Genomic DNA, 16,533 nt, shown 5'->3' with positions numbered 1-16,533 from the left:
CCAGGTGTTCAGAGGGGCGTCTCCATCATTCTAGGCAGGCTGGGTTGTTGTGTGACATCAGTGGGAACAGGGTCGGCTGTGATGGGTCACACAGGTGTGAGTTGGCCCCAGTGGTGAAGGGCACAGTCACTGTGAAGTGGTGTAGACTCTTGAGACTGCAGTAGGATGAACCATTTTTTGATAACCCATCCAGGATTTGTACTGAGTGTGGGCGGCAGGGTGAGGAGTAGAGAGAAGGAGGTCTGTGTGGGACTAGGCAGAAAGGTCTTGGGTTCTGTTTGCCAAATCATCAAGCAAAATTAGGACTCAGTTAGCTTGCCCAGCTGTTTTAATTAATTGGGAGACAATATTTCCCAGGGAGCGTACAGGAGAATCGAGTTGAATATGTCAGAGGTGCCTCCTTTATGGGCTGCATTTGTGCTCCCCTCCAAGTGCTCCTGGCGATCCGAGATATAAAGGCCAACCCCTCTCCTCTCACTGTTGTTCCAGAATGGAGGGGTTGTGCCTCTAAAGGGGTGTTTCATCCCCTGGGCGGAGTGGTTGCAAGGAGTGAGAGAGGACACAGCTTCCCTCCTCCTGTTGGCTGCTGTGTCCAATGCGGGGCCAGAGCTGCCGGGCCTTCCCTGCACGGTGCCTTTCCGGGAGCCAAGACCGTGTTTTCATGCAACTCAGAGGAGAGGGCATCTAGGGGCTGGGCTTATGGGTTGTTTTTTTTTGTTTTGTTTTGTTCCTTAATGGTATTATCTTTAAAACTTTTAATTGCATGTATTTTAGAATCAGAAAGAAAAGCTTTAGCTTATTTTAGAAACAAAACAAGAAGGTCTTTAGAAGCAAGGTCTCAGGCTGGTTGAGCTTTGTGCTCCACACCCTTTGGCTGTCATGTGAATACTTGTTTGGGGCCTACCTTTGGAGTGATTATGGGGGAGCTATTATTGGCTTAGGATAGTTCATATGTCCTGCTTTAGTGTACGATGTGCACACAGAGTGGAACCACAGCTAATTGGAATGCTGGGGCACTGGCGTGTTGTGGGTATTAAGCTAAAAGTAAATCAGAAAGCTGTTTGTTTCTACCTCACTGTAAATCTGCGGTATCCCAGCCAGGGCTTCCCAGACTTTAACGTATGTGGGATCACCTGGGTTTTGAAGATGTAGGTTCTGCTTGAGTTGTCTGGGCCAGGACCTGGGATTCTACGTTTCTACCAAGTACAAAAGATGCCATCACTGTTGCTGGCCCAGGAACACATTGTGACTAGACAGGGCCTGGACTCTTTCCTCTTTTTGGTGATAGCACAGGTTCTTAAGCCTGACTTAGTCCCTGCAGTGAGTGACCCTCCTGGCTGTCATTCTGAATAGAAGTAGAGAACTTTGGATGTCAGAGGTGTGTGGTGTGGGTTGCTTGCGTACTGAGCCTGGAGATGGTTTTTCATGCTAAGTAGCTGGTGCATTGTCTTGCCATTTCTCCACCTGATGTTGATGCTTTTCGTAGTGGGGGAGTGGGCTCTGGGGAGATCTTGCTGCTGCTAGCTGAGTGGTTGTCAGAGAAGGTTTACCGAAAAGCAGACAGTAAAAACAAAACTGCTGTCTGGCTCTACCTTTAGTTGCCGGTTTCTCAGCAACTGCTGAGGTCAGACCCAGAGGATGTTAGGAGGGCAAGGTCCCCAGGTCACCTCTTGTAGAGACCATCCATCTCTTGTGGCTTTCCCGAGGATTGACCCAAGAAGGGACAAGGGCCAGGGCTTGGGGAGTCTGTGTCCACCAGTGTATCCTATATACATTCGTGGATTTAACTCTTTTTCTTCCCAGCTGGACAGCAAATCAGTAAAGCACACAGCTTTGTCCCTTATTTCTGTCATTTTGAAGAGAGCATTAAAAACAATTGACTACTGCCTGAATAAAGACATGTGGCAAGAATCAGGCGTGTACACAGCTGTGATGATGGAAGAATTTGTGCAGCTGTTCAGAGAAGCCTTGAGCAAGGTAGGCATCAAGTCCAGGTTTGGGCTCTCCTTACAGACCTCACTTGTAAGCACACCAGGTACTAAAGGCCACACTGGGAGCACGGAGGGTAGGAACTGTGGAGTGGGACAGGGGAGTGGGCAGCATCGTGTAGGTGCCAGGGGTCAGCTGAGAAGGGCTACTGCTTGTGATTATAGGCAGTATGACGCACTTAGAGCTAGTCCAAAAGTCCTTGTGCAGCCTAAGCATTTAGATGAGAACATGTATTCTCCCACAGGAACAGGACATGGGGTTCTGCTTCTGGCAGGGACCTTGGGTCCCATCAGGGTCTGTGGTTGTGCCCCTGCCCCCACCTGCTGCTGTACACACTGGCTGCAGCATAGCCCCTATGAGAGGGTTGCAGTGGCAGATTCTGGGAAATAAGGAGGGCTGGTCTTCTGCAGGCTGGCCGGCTGCTCTGAGAGCCCTGGTCATGCCGGGGCAGGTTCCCTGAGCCTGCCCTGAGGACTCTTTCTTTGTTCACAGTGTCTTTTGCTCAGACAAATGAGTCTTAAGGGGTTTGTTTTAATTATCAGCACTTGCTTGTCCACCGAATCCTTATGGTGTGCAGTTCTAGAAATTATACTGCAGAGCAGAGCTAACAAAAGAGGAAGCCCGTTCTCACCCCACCCTCCCATGTGCTTCTTACACACGGTCACATGCTCACACTCACGCACGCTCATGTAGACTTGCACTCTCCCTTTTGCTTCTTGTTATATGTGCAGTTCATTTGTTTTCCTTCATTGTTGAATATGACTGATTTTTTTTGCTTCTTTTTCTCTTTCAGATTTTGCCAGACCTGAACACTATTGTGTGGGTCTGGCAGTCACTTAAGAAACAGGAGACCAAACAGGATGATGAGAAAGGGAAGAAAAGGGGTGACAAGGCTCCAGCTGCCCATGTGGCTCCCCAGTGCGGTGAGGGCCTCTGCTGTTTGCCTGACACAGAGCTGACCCTGGCGGCCTGGGACAACTCCTATCTGGAGTAGTTCTCATTTCAAGGCACCTCTGGCTATGAATGTATCTGTCCTTTTTTGCTTAGGGAGGAAAATTAGAATGGGATTGTAGATTGAAATTCAGTGTCTGTTAGAAATTGATATCTAAGCATTGTGTAAAGACTTGAACGTCAGGTACCATATGTGCTGGACTTGCAGTGAGTGGGCAGGGGGCTCTCTTGCTCTGTAGATAGAGGTGAGCTACAGGGTTCCCCCTTGTAATAAAATGTGTTGACTAAGACCTTGTTGACCAGTGGGCTTTGCATCTTAACATTTGTATGGGTAGGCCCTGCTGTGTGTCCCTGTTACTCAGATGAGGACACCTGCCCAAAGTCACAGCAGTGAAACAGGGTTTAAGTGTAAGCCCTTTCAACAGTCTTAACCTTTTTGACAGCATTGACTCCTTAAGTCCAGCTACAGGGTGGTCTCTCTACAGCATTGGGGTTTAGCGTGCAGTTGGCCGTGATGTGGTGTCACAACTGGCTCGGCTGCTCCCCTATTGATGATTGAGAACAGCAGTAGGCCCTTGAATTCAAGCTGGGTTTTTGTTTTGTTTTTTTGGTGCAGACGATGCAGAAACCATTCTTTTGAAAGCCGTTCTGCTCCAGGTCATATGTCTCTACCAGAAGGTGGTCCCCCACGTGGTCGTGCAGTACAACTTTGACTTCAGCAAGCTCCTGAAAGGTGGGTCTCCAGAGATTGCAGACAGGCCGCCACTGTTTCTGCGGGTGGGGAAGGAAGTGCTGATAAACCGGAGCAGAGTCCTCAGAGCTGAGGCTCAGGAAGGCTGGTGGCAGTTCGCTGGCGTGTGTGATCCACCAGCCTGGTTAGTTTTCTTGAGACCAACATTTTTTGAACAGCCAGTCTTCAAGGAACTATCAGATGAACACTGAGGAGTAGTGAGAATGCAGAAGCAGCCAGGCCGCTTCTGAGTGCTGAGTGACCTGCGTAAATGATCCACAAATCAGGTCATATGAAGTTAGCTCGAAAGTCGCTTTTCAAGGGAGCAGGGGTACAGGGTGTATAGCAGAAACAAGTCCTGCAAGAGGGACATCCTGTTCATGCAGACACTTTTGTCGTAATTACTTACTTCCCTGTTTTACTCCAGTGAGGCAGATTCAGACTTGTAAAAGTAACATTATACATGTCTGGTCATTGTTTCCTTGGTGGTAAAATTTGTCTAATAAAATCGACTTTATTCAGTTTGCATTTCCCATATGGAAAAAAATAAAAGTAAAAATACAATTGACTTCATAATTAGGCGTACAGAAGAAGACTTGCAAAAATACAATTCTTGGAATTTATATTATATGAGCTATTTAAATAATCCTTTTCAAAAGCTATAATTAACACTTGAATCGTTTGAAGGTGACAAGTTCTGCTGTGGGCATATGAAATCTACTAGAATGTGGCCACTTAACATTTAGTAGCTGTGTACTTCCCAGCAACGGAGAAACCCAGAGACCAGGCTGGGGGATGAGAGACCAAGCTCGGGTGGCTGCAGTCTCTGTCCACAAAATCCTTGCTGTCAGGGAGCAAGGCCTGTGCCGGGCACGAGGGTAGCATATTAGTGAGAGCCGCAGTGGAGGGCAGCGTGGTGGGTGCAGCGGTTCCAGCTGTGTGGGGTTAGCATGGGCTGAGTGGCAGGGAAGGGCTTGCTTGGGCAAGTGGGATTTGGGCTTTTTGCTTAAGGATTTTGGATAGAGCCCGGGGGCAGGGGAAACAGGTCAGGAGAGGTATGCCTGGGCACGGCCCGTGTGAGGGTGAGCTCAGGATACGGGGAGCAGAACCCCACATCCTCCCTTTTTCTTTCTGGGCATTGAGTTCGTTTTCTGGTCCTTCTGGCCGGGGCCCCAGTTGCTGGGCACTCGCCTCCGCATGACTGTTTCTCAGTTTTCCTCTTTCCCACCCTTAGGCGTCATCTCCGAGCAGGGCCTTCGAGAGGAGGTGCCGCCCATTCTGCAGCACCACATGCTGAAGGTGGCCCTGGAACTGCCCGCCAACAAGTTCTTGTGGTTAAAGGCACAGGTAGGAAGCAGAGATCTCCAGTCTTCTGCCATTAGCTGACATGCTGGGCCTGTGGCCTTCTTGGCCTGATGAATTCCTAACTGCATCAGAGCTGGACAGAGTTGGGGGAATGATGGACGAGGTTAACGGTTCTCGTTTTAGGAAGACGTGGAGCAGAGGCCAGGCCCTAATTTGTGAACCAGGAGGCCTGGGAGCCTGTTTGCTTACAGAATATGGTGTTTACCTTGCCCTAACTGCAAATGTATCTCATTATTGGGTGTAGGGAGTTTTCTTGTTTTTTATTTTGACTGTTTTACATTTTCCTCATCATTTAAAAACCTTTTTGGGATGAAGATAAAATAAATTCCTTCCCCTTTGTCCTCATTCTGGAAGAACTTACGAGAGAGGTGGGAATAGATACCAAGTCAAGAGAGGGTTGAGGCTGGAGGAAAAATCAGAAAATATTGCTACCATTTTTTCCTGTGTCTGTAATAATGTCTTTTAGGACTTTCCGAACGTAATGGTGAATCATAAAGGGAAGCTGAGGATGCAGCAGTTGCTTACCTGTGTATTTAAGCCCAGGATGCTGTAGCACTTCCATGGAACGAGGAGGGAAATGTTCAGGCAAAATTAAGCATTGTCTAAGTGTTTCTCATAATCTGAGCTGATTTATTTTTTTAATGACTTAGATCTTATAAGGAACCAATAGTATGGAAATATATTATTGGCATTTTTACATGTGACATTTCCGGAAAGGTTTGAGAATGCTGTGGCTCTGGGATCTGTGTTTTTCTCCCCTAAGCCTTCTTTCTGAGGCTCCACTGCATTGTAGTTGAGGGAAATTCTTACTGAGAACTTAGTAGTATCCAGGGAGGACACTAATGCATCACATGGCCACTCGGTTCACACCACTTAGAGACAGGGCAGCTGAGCATACAGTGTTAGGAACCTTCTGCAAGGTCCCAACCAGGAGTCATGGGTCCAGGATGGGACCCCAGCAGTGCCACCCAGAGCCCAGCTTGCAACCTTCACACCAACCTGGGGGGTCACTGCCACCAACCTCAGAGAGGTGACAGAGGCCTCTTAATTTAAAAGGACTGGTATTAAGATACTCATTTATATCCTTTGCCCCACCTTATCCTTATAAGATAAATCTGCTGGCTCGGCCTAAGTTAACTCCAGCACTTTATGAGGTTCAGGGTCATCCTCATTGCCAAAAGGCTGCAGGGAAACACAGACTTGATGGAGTTTGGGTCAGGGAGCTGGAGCTCCATGTGGTTCTCTGAGATGAGTGTTCTAAGCCTGAAGGCCTTTTAGGAGGATGAATTATACATAAGTAATCAATTACGTTAGCACCGGCATCCTGATGAAATGCAACAAGGACATCCTTTGACAGAGTCAGACAGCCCCGGGGTCCTCCTTCCCCAGCACCCACCAGGCAGCACAGCAGCTGTGCCAGGGCTCGGTTCCCAGTAACAGCCAGTTACCTTCTCGGTGCCTCAGTTTTTACATATGTAAAATAGGGTAGCAACTGCACCCACATTAAGGGTCGTTGGGAGGATTAAGTGAGTCAGTTTATGTGAGGACGCTGGAACAGTCCAGCACAGGAAGAGGGCTGCCTGTGTGTTCTGCTACTACTTTGTTGTTACTACAACTGCTATTTGGGGGTTTTGAAAGAGTTTTACGTAACTTCTGAGATTCCTTATATGTAAAATCACAGTAATCTTGCCCAGGTGTAGTTAAAATGAGATGAAGTAAAGGACCTGGCAGCATACTGGGTGTGCAGTCACCTGTTTGCTCAGCAAGTGATGGCCTTTGTTATTTGTGGAATATGTTATATAATTATATGTTATTTGTATAATATGTTATATAATTATATGTTTAAAGATATATCAATAATGTTGTTCAAACTCTAGGAAGGCCCAGATGCAGAAATTATTGGAGGCGAGCGGTCAGTGTTTTACTTGCTGATGAAAATGTTTGTGACCAGTAGTCATTTACAGCTGAAATCCTCAACCAAACTTCTGATCATGAAGGTGAGCATTTTGTACCAGCCTCTAATTCTGAAAAGCGTTTTGCATAGGCCTGCTTTACAGAAGGTACTTAGTAAACAATTGTTGAATTGGGGAGGTACCAGGACTGTTGTAAATTTGAAAATAGGAGGTTTTAAGGCAGTTTTAATTTATTGTGTCTTAAACTTAGCTGCATTCCTGAGAGGCAGTGTGGTGAACTGGAAAAAACATGGGCTTTGAAGTCCGATTCCTAGATTTGAATCCTGGTTCTGCTGTTTCCTGGGTGCATTGGGCAAATTACTTAACCTCTCTGAACTTAGTTCTCCCATGGTTGCAGAGTTGATTAAGTGTAATAAACTAGGTCATTCCTAACACATTGTAGGTTCAATAAATACTAGATTTTGTTATCTTGGGAAGCTAACAGGCAGTGCCTCTTTCCTCATTCCCAGGCTCTGGCCTTTTGCTTTTTTGCCCTCATCCATCACCCACAGCACAGGGGGGTCAGGGTCAGGGTCAGTGGAAGGGAATGAAGAGTTTGTTTACATCTTTTCCTTCTTTTACTGATACTTGTTTTTCCAGGGTTACATCAGATCTTGCTGTAGCAGTAGGAAATCTAGTTCCTTGTTTCTGTGCAACAGATATCTTGGGGGGGTGGGGATGGGTACTACAAAAATCACATTCACTGTTTTTAGAGTACAAGGATTTGACCTTTCACGTTTATTTGAAGTGCTGATAATCTTGCTGCACTTTAACCTTCTCACCTGAGCTGCTTGAAGAATGAGGCCATCAAAGTCTTGACCTTCACAGGTTGCCATTTCCTTACAGGTGGTGCAGGTGCGAACCTGACCCCGGCTATGTTTCAGGATCACTCACTGTAGATAGGTGGGATGGGCACAATCAGGTTTTCTTTTGGTGCACGGTGTTGCCAGGCTCTGTGCCATGAGGCCCCTTAGACCCTGAGTCTCCCTCTTCAGGCCATTTGGGGATGACATTTAATCATTTCTGTAGATTCAAGTCCTGCCTCGTATCATATTCTGTTCTGCTGGAAACAGTGGGTGCTTCTTGCCCAGGTCTGAGTCTTGAGGTGCCACACTGCAGTGACAGCATGGAACTGGCTCGTGACCTTGGAGAATTTCATACAGGCTGAGGGCTGATGGGAAGGGTCAACTCATCACATTTACCTGAGTCTTTGTGAAAATCCAGATAGAAAACCAGCCTCTTAAGTAGCAGCCTAATCATCTTATTATTATTTAGGAAATTCTTTAGGAACAGGGATACGCAGCAGCAAGACAAGGGGTTGTGTTTTCTTTGATGAGTATGGAATGGTCGTGCTTCCTATTTCCCTCAACAGGGGGATGTTTTTTGAAAGACTTGCTTTTGGAGTAAAACTTGAGATGAAATTTTCACCCCCCTGATGTTCCCTGGGTCTCTGTGGGGTGCTGGAGCATCATGGAATGCTTCAGCTCCCACGAAAAGCAGGGTCTGTTGTGACTTCTCCACCGATACCTGCTTCCTGACAGATTCTGCAGGACACAGGGGTGTTTGAGCACACCTGGAAGGAGCTGGAGCTGTGGCTAGAGCACTTAGACGGCACCGTGGAGGAGAACAAAGAGACTGTGATTCAGTTTCTGGAACGTGTAAGCACATACTTGCCCTGGAAAGGTGCATGTTCGGAGATAATTGTATTAGGTTCTTGGTGCAGTCGAGGCATTTTTGATGCACCGGCGCCAAAAGGCTTTTCGTCCTGGCTCACTTCCTAACTCTCACTGAGACTGCAGAATGTGTGAAGGAGGAATATGTTACAGTGTGCTGTTTAATTTCCTTTTGGGAATTTGTTTTTGCATAAGAAATAGGAGTATATTAAAAGTGATATTAAAAGCAGTGGTATATTAAAAGAGGATTTTTTTTAAATCCCACAACAAAAAATTGAAAAGAAAAACCACTTTGCAATAAAATTGTTCTAATTAAGAACTGAACATTTTAGTGCTTCCCTTGATTTTGACCAGTGATATATTTTTTTTTTTTTTGGCTTTTTTTTTCTCTTCATTTCACTTGTGACCATCTATGCTTTCCACTTGGTTCTTTGATGCCCAGATTTTGTTGACATTGGTGGCGAATCCCTATTCATACACAGACAAAGCATCTGACTATGTCCAAGAAGCAAGCACCCTGCAGGCCACTGCGACGAAGCAAGATGCTGATGATGTCAGCATTCCCATCTCCCACATCGATGGTAGGTATCGGTCTTCTGCACTGCTGGGACGTCTGAAGATGGAGCCACAGTGGCATGTTAGAGACAGAGGAGAAGAACTGCACTAATGCCTCAGGCTAAGTGCAGATGTCCCATTTCTATGCATCAAAGACTAGCCTATTCTGGAACTGAAATCCCCTTATTTTTTCATGTAATGGGATGTAGAACTTACTTGCTGGGTTGTTTTTATTTGTGCAGTGTTTACTGTGTGCCAGGCACCATTCTAAGCTCTTTACAAATCAAAACTTATGTAAACTTTATAAACCAGGAGAGTGTTACGATTGTCCTCATTTTATGTATAGATAAGGCAGCTGAAAGACAGAGATTTAGGAACTTGCTCAAGCTCACACAGCTGCTATGTAGCAAAGTCAAGATTTGAACCCAGATACTCTGGCTCTGGTTTGTGCTGTAACCTCCACACTTTTTGCCTCTCAGATTTTGGCTTGTTTGCCTAAATATCCAGGTTAAAGTTGCTGGGCTTCTCGTGTCACTTGAGGAAACTTCAACTGACTACCCTGCATTTTGTCAGGCAAAGATCATAAAGACCTTACAGGCAATGTCTTCGTCTGTTTAGGATCAAACTGTATTAAGCATTTTTCCCCGAGAGAAATTTAGCTTTTTTTTTTTTCCTTCCTCTTTTTGCAAATATGCTCTTGCTTCTCCCTCGCGGTGGGGTTATTTGCAGTGGAATCCTTTGGTGACCCTTGCCTCAGCTGCCTCCTCTCTTTCCGTCTCAGATGTGCTCGACATGGTAGATGTCCTAGTGGAGGGCAGCGAAGGCTTGGATGAGGAAATTGGGTTCTTGTTAAACGAAGACATGATCCTGCTCACGTTCCCATTCAGTGCTGTGGTCCCTGCGGCCCTGGAAGCCAGGAATAAATTGCTCCTTGGGACAGAAAATGAAGCAGGTACCTGGGAATAGTCAGGATGTTTTGGCTTCATCAGGCCAGCTGGGTCTGTATGGGGTGGGAGGTGGGATTCCAAAGGGGTCTGGAGTAAGGTGCTGGGCAGCAAGAGTTCAGACCCACCGAAGTGGCAGCTACCCAACCGGTAGAGCTAAAATGCAGGGCCCTGAATCTTGAGGCTGCCTAGGCTGTTGGGAAATTGGCCATTTGAGGGATGAGTCTGAAATAATGTGTTTGCTTGGCTGCACAGACACCAGCTGTCACACTGATGTTTTCTCGTCAACATTTATTCTAGATATCTTGATGCTAAGGATGAATCGTTTATACTTACACAGATAAATAGGCATATAGATAAGCTCCAACCTGTCAGTGGTTTAACGAGTAAAGGTCTGTTTCTTGACCTTGTTATGGTCTAGTATAAGCCAGGTGGCCCTTCTGGGTGGCTCTCCTCCAGGTGGTAGCTCAGGGATCCAGGCTGCTCCCATTTTGTAGCTGTGCCATCTCAGCATGTGGCTCTGTGTCCACCGAGAGAGTGGACAGTCCAGCAGGGGGTGTCGTGGAATTGACTAAACCAGGCCTGTGATCCCAATCTACCTGCAAGAGAGGCTGTGTGCCAAGGGAGGAGAAATGGATTGGCGAGCACCTAGCAAGTCCTGGTTCTAGGTGGCTTTGGCCTTGCCTCTTATATGCCTGCGTCTCCACTTGGGGGCTTGGGAGCTGAAGTCTTTCCATGTGCTGTATATTTAATAAAACGGAGCCTAGTACAGTCTGCAGCATTAGCACCTACCTTCCCATGTGGTTGTGTGACCCCTTGTGGAGTTGGCATGAATTTTTCTGGGTCTTGTATGTATTTGGAAAGAGAGAGTGTTGGTGGATTACAAAGGGCAGTCCCAGTAAGCCTCTTCTCGCTCCTTTGCAGTGGAAAGCGTCGTGGCGTATCTGACAGCGGTGCTGACCGACCTCCTCCACACCCAGAGGGACCCCCTCGCTCTGTGTCTTCTGCTCCAGGCTTATGACAAGTTTGAGCCTTCCTGCCTGCCTTGCTGCCATCAGCTCTCCCAGTTTAACAGATACTACAGCCTCTGGATCCCAGAGCAAGCCCGAGAGGCCTGGGTGAGCTGCGGTCGAGCTCATGGCTCCTGTGCAGGGTTTCTTCCTGGGGGCCGCAGGTGGCTGCACCACAGCTGTGCAGTGGGGTAGCCGGCCAGCCTGCAGGGTGAAATTTCTTAACCTTCTAATTTCCCCTGAGTAAGAGAGGAAGCTCAGTAGTGCTACTGCTACTCAGCTAATGTAACTGAAACACAAAGGGCTCAGTGATGGAGCCAAATTAAATTTTCCACTGGCTCCGTAATAATGATGATTAGCTAAACGCTGTCTCAGCCTGGGCAGGAGGTTGCCTTTTTCTTTTGTTCCTTCCTGAGTGATCTGTGCACACTTGTCTCAGAGCTCCCTTCTGAGGACGTAGCCTGCTCCTAGACCTACCATGCTCAGCTGTCAGACTGGCCCCTCAAGGGCCCTGCAGGCTCCATTCTGCTAAAACTGGGAAAGGAAAGGGGGAAAAAGGTTTCCTTTTGGTGGGGACTCCATTCTTCTAACGGGGTTGGCTGCAGTGCAGAGTATCTGCAAGTGCTGCTGGGGCAAGAAATTAACTTTACAATATGCATTTTTGTGTACTCAGTTTTAGCTGCATTTGCAAAAGCAGACAGCTTAGGGCTGCTTTGTCTCGTGACCTTGGTGGGGGCAGCCACATTGATTGCACGTTTTCTGCGTGTTGACTGGGGGCATGCCAGGCCCCAGACTAAGTGTACTATGTGTATTTTAAGGCATTTAATCCTCAGAGCTCTGAGAAGTACGTCAAAACTCTTACCCTCTTTTATATACATGAGGAAACTGAGGCACAGAGTAGCTCTTGCCAGTCAGTGGTGGAGTCAGGATTCCACCCAGGCAGTCTGGATCCAGAGCCCACTGCCTTAACAGCTGTTGCCACCTCCCTCCGCGCAGAGGCCAAAGTTATAGGCAGACAGCGGCTTACTTAGGTGGAACTGATAGAAGTTCCATGCTGCCCCTTGTGGGTGCACGAAGTGTAAGTGTTTACTCTACATTGAGTAAGTCAGAGCAGTGGTTCTTACCCTTCAGGATGTGTCAGAACTTCCCGGAGGGACTGGGCTCTAGTAGGTCTGCCTGTCTGCTCCAATAGGTCTGGGGTGGGGCCTGAGAATTTGCATTTTTCTCACGTTCCCTGTGATGCTGCTGCTGGTCTTGGGACCACACTTTGAGAACCACTGAGTTCCAGGGCACATACAACCTTGAGTTTTACTGGCCTTAGGAAGTTGAGTGTGTGGAGTTATAATAGTATAAGCCACGTTGGGTAAATAGGCAGGATGTTAGAAGAAATGAACAGCTTCAATTTGAAGCAAAAGGATGCCAGAAATTTCTCTTTATTCTATCCATTGTCTTCCTGTCCTTTAACAAGATGTTCTATTAATACGAGGCTCCTGGGGAGGCCTCTGGAAGCCAAGTTGCTCACAGAGCGAGCTCCTTCATGGGCTGATTTCCCAGGATCCCTGTGATTCAGATCCTGTCCCTGTCACACATGGCTCCCTCCTGTGGGCAGGGTCTGTTCTCCAAGGTGTGGACACCTCTCGACTGGCTGCCTTCACGTTCTGTCAGCAGTGATGCACTCCAGGAAAATACGTGCGACTGATACAGTGTTGGAACTTAAATAAAATGCCCTGTGGTCCGGTATTTGACAGGGAGTGATTCTTGTGAGATGTCTCCCGTGCCTGTGTTACCAGCCGTGACTGGTTCCATCTGTGCTCATCTGTCTCTCCCTTCCCTGGCCGTTTGCCTCCTCAGCCGCTCCAGGTGCCGGGCAGCGCCGCACGCTCTGCTCCTCCCTCGGCTGCCTCCTTCGCCACCCTGCTGCAGACGGCCCACGAGAGCCAGACGCTCCGGGACGAGCACGTCCAGACGCAGTTGCAGGCCGCCCTCCCGCGCCTCCCCACGCACCAGGTCCTGCGCGCGGTGAAGCAGGTGCTGCTCTACCTCAGGAGCACCGTGGAGAACTTCGGCCAGGTCGGTGCTGTCCCTCCCACCCCCACGCGTGCCCAGGGCCCCACTGCCAGAGAGCTCGGCCTGCTCTGAGTCAGGCCCACACTGAGGGACACCGTGTGAGCGCCATTCTCTCCAGGCCTCAGCAGCTGCAGACGGGGAGCCAGGGGCAGCCAACTTGGTCGTCAGGGCAGCGCCTGGTCAGGACAGGGCCCTTCCCACGGTGCACTGGGCCAGCGCCGGCCAGGCCTCCCTCTGCCCTAAGTTTATTAATTCAGTAGTGCATTGTTGAGCTTGTGTCCCTAATATTCACAGGTTTTTGGTTTAGGTTTTGATGTAGGCCTGTCCTTGTCATTTTAGTCAAAGTAGACCTTTGTATTTCATCAAGATTTAGGAAGAGAAATGACTTTGAGGGGATGGGTGTTGTACAGAGGCTGCGTGTAAAGGAGGTGCCCCCTCAGCCGGCCTCCTGAGCCTCCTTGTCAGTGTGGTGGCCGGCAGCCCTTCCCTGCTGAGGGTCGTGTGCTCTCCTCCCCACAGCTGGGCCGCAGTGCCGGCCCCCCGCTCCTGCAGCTCTTCTTGGATCTCCTCCGGCGCCTGGTTGTCCACTGTGAGCAGCTGGATGCCCAGAACCGGCAGGAATTCGAGGCCGCCCGGGCCGAATCCAACCTGTTTTTGGACATGAAGTCCGTGGCCTCGCTGGAGTTGGCCAGTGACCAGGTACCACCTCCCTCTTCTACGGGCTCCAGGTAGCCTTTTTCCAGAAAGCCATGGATAGTGGCTTTCTCTTCACGTCTGATTAAAAGCACGTACATGTTCATTGTAGAAAAATAGGGGAATGCAGTAAACTGTGGCAGAGATACTGACAGCCATTCATAAGCCCCCACCCAGAGATGAGCATGGCTCAACTTGGGCATTCTCTTTCCAGCCACTCTTCTGCACAGTCGCCCTCCCGCAGGCAGCTTCCTCACACTGTGCAGGGGTGCCCTTGAGAAATCTGGGTGAATATTTTCCTCCCATACAGTTGCAGCCTGTGTTGAATAAAGGATAGGCAGCGGGTACGGCTTTTCCCAGGAAGGTACACAGCAAATGTAATGCTCCGGGGAGAGCAAGGCTTTCTCTCCTGTCATTAGTCTCGGGAAGCAGGCTGTTTAGCTGGGTCAGGGTGAATATTTCTCTCGCAGTTGGCCATGCAACTAACCTGTTTTACTGGGTTCAGGAGGCAAACATGTTCCTCATTTCACAAGTTACTTGAAATACGTGGCTGTCTTCCTCTGATGTCAAAGTTGCCTTTCTCTCTCTGTGTGTGTGTGTGTGTGTGTGTGTGTGTGTGTGTGTGTGTGTGTGTGTGTGTGTGTCGTGGAATCGTGCTGTTCTGTTTTTAACTGGCAAAGCTCCGTTGGAAAGTGTGATAAGCTCCTCTTTCCTTCCCTTGAGAATAAATAAGGAAAGAAAATGTTTTCCTGTCCCCGGGGCTGGTGTAGCTTCCTTGGCTAGGGATGGTGTGCAGCAGGCTGTGAACAGTTGAAACAAATCACTCTCGAATTCCGCAAAGGATTGCTAAACTCAGTTGGCCGGGTCAGAGCGAGTTTCTCGGGGGTCAGGTGAGCCCCAGACTTCTCTTCAGGGGAAACAGCATTACCTTCCACTGGGGACCGTGGACTTTCATGGTGGTTTAATCCCAATCCCTGTCCCCAGACACATGGTCTCATCTAAGATGTGACCACCCTGCCCCAGTTGTCAGGAGACACCCACATCCCCCAATGGGACTTATTTAGGAGGGCAAGGCCTCAAGGGGAAACCAGCAGGTAATTGACCCTAACCACATTTTGGCATTTCTCTGTGGCCCGTCCCTGCCGTTGAGTGACTGCGGGGGATGATTTTGCCACATGGTAGATGCGTCCGGGCTGGATTTCTCAGTCACGTGCTTGTGACTCTGGGCAGGGCACTGGCACAACACAGTCCAGCCCTCGGTGCGCACAGGCACAGAGGGGAGGCAGTTATGTTTTGATGGGATGGCAGCTTTGCCTGGGCGTTGCTGGGATGCTAAGAGGGGGACTGGAACTCAGGCTTGAGGGTGGAATGGGGTAGGGAAAACTGCTTTGTGTCCCACTGGTGACAGTGAATTCTTACATGGCAGCCACTGCCCCTCTCCTGGCCCCATGCCCTGGGTGATGTCCATGCCTCGTCACTGCATTTCAGACGCTGGAGGAGGTGCTGGTGGCCATCCTCAGACACCCCACGCTGGAGGGCTGGTTCCTGGCCCTGGAGCAGCAGGCCCTCCCGCCACACACCCTCAGCCCCATCCTTGTGAAGCTGCTGGCCGCTCACTTCAGTGCAGGGGTCCTTCAGCTGCTGACAGTGAGCGCCCCGATTCTCCGGAACATCGGTCAGCTGGGCCTCTTGGCCAGGTACTCAGAAGCCATCACCCAAAGCGTGTTGAAAGAGCTGCGGAGCAGGAGGGTGGGCCCGGCGCCGTCATTGCCAAAGACCTTGCCACAGCTGGAGGCCCTGCGGGAGCTGCACCCATACATGGAGGGCACCCAGCTCCGAGAGATCACCCTGGCTCTGCTGAGCCTGCCCGAGGCCCACCTGGTGACTAAGCAACCCACAAAGTCACCCAGGAAAAAGAGACACCTGAGCCCTCTCGGGAAGAGCCTGGTGCAGCTGTTCAGCAGCAGCCCCCAGGATCGGCTGCAGGGCGGCGAGCTCCTGTGGTCTTCCGAGTACGTGAGAGGCCTGGGGGCTCTGCTCCCTGCGCTGGCCATGGGCGAGCTGGACACTGTCCTCCTGCACACTCTGCAGGGAGACCCCATGCTGGCCCCCGTGGTCGGGGTCGACCTGCTCGACTACTGCCTGGCCCGGCGGACTCAGGCGGCCCTCGGCATCGCTGCCCTTCTCCTTCAGCACAGCTGTACCCACCTACTGTGGTTTGAGCGGTGGTGCCTGCAGGCTGGCGTGGGGCTCGGCCTACAGGAGGACCTGGATGACTTCCTCCCCCTCATCCACTCCTACCTCCAGTGCAGGACTCGGGGCCACTTCACGCGCCCAGCAGGGGGTAAGACAAAGGCTGATTTGGGGCCACTGGGAGTTTTAAGTTGGAACTGCGTGTCCATTTTTAAACCCTAGAACTTCATGTTCTGGGATGTGGAGTAATTCCATTTCTTCTCTAGCATTGACCCAACTATGGAGCTGGGAGAGGTGGAGAGGTTCTCAGCAGCCCTCTCCCTGTCGCCTGGCCTCATGCCGTGCCTTGGGCCCTGTCAGTTCCAGGCTGCCCGTCAGGAGGTTGGGGGAGGGGTGGGCGGTAAGTGGGGA

General features: G+C 49.6%; 1 protein-coding gene across 2 annotated transcripts in view; it reads left to right on the top strand.

Annotated features, from left to right (window-relative positions):
- The window catches only part of URB1 (URB1 ribosome biogenesis homolog), a 70,138-nt gene that overhangs the window by 23,722 nt on the left and 29,883 nt on the right, over positions 1 to 16,533 (top strand). For both annotated transcript variants that reach the window (XM_045540543.1, XM_045540542.1), the window contains exons 11-22: positions 1,804 to 1,977; positions 2,783 to 2,912; positions 3,557 to 3,673; positions 4,905 to 5,017; positions 6,913 to 7,032; positions 8,529 to 8,645; positions 9,103 to 9,241; positions 9,997 to 10,167; positions 11,084 to 11,277; positions 13,021 to 13,239; positions 13,756 to 13,935; positions 15,418 to 16,273. In XM_045540543.1, coding sequence (XP_045396499.1) covers positions 1,804 to 1,977; positions 2,783 to 2,912; positions 3,557 to 3,673; positions 4,905 to 5,017; positions 6,913 to 7,032; positions 8,529 to 8,645; positions 9,103 to 9,241; positions 9,997 to 10,167; positions 11,084 to 11,277; positions 13,021 to 13,239; positions 13,756 to 13,935; positions 15,418 to 16,273 — 2,530 coding nt within the window. The remainder of the gene's footprint in view (positions 1 to 1,803; positions 1,978 to 2,782; positions 2,913 to 3,556; positions 3,674 to 4,904; positions 5,018 to 6,912; positions 7,033 to 8,528; positions 8,646 to 9,102; positions 9,242 to 9,996; positions 10,168 to 11,083; positions 11,278 to 13,020; positions 13,240 to 13,755; positions 13,936 to 15,417; positions 16,274 to 16,533) is intronic.

Source organism: Lemur catta, chromosome 1, assembly GCF_020740605.2.
Source record: "Lemur catta isolate mLemCat1 chromosome 1, mLemCat1.pri, whole genome shotgun sequence".
NCBI lineage: Eukaryota > Metazoa > Chordata > Mammalia > Primates > Lemuridae > Lemur > Lemur catta.
Note: the sequence above shows the minus strand (reverse complement) of the source record. Positions and strands in the feature narration are given on the sequence as shown.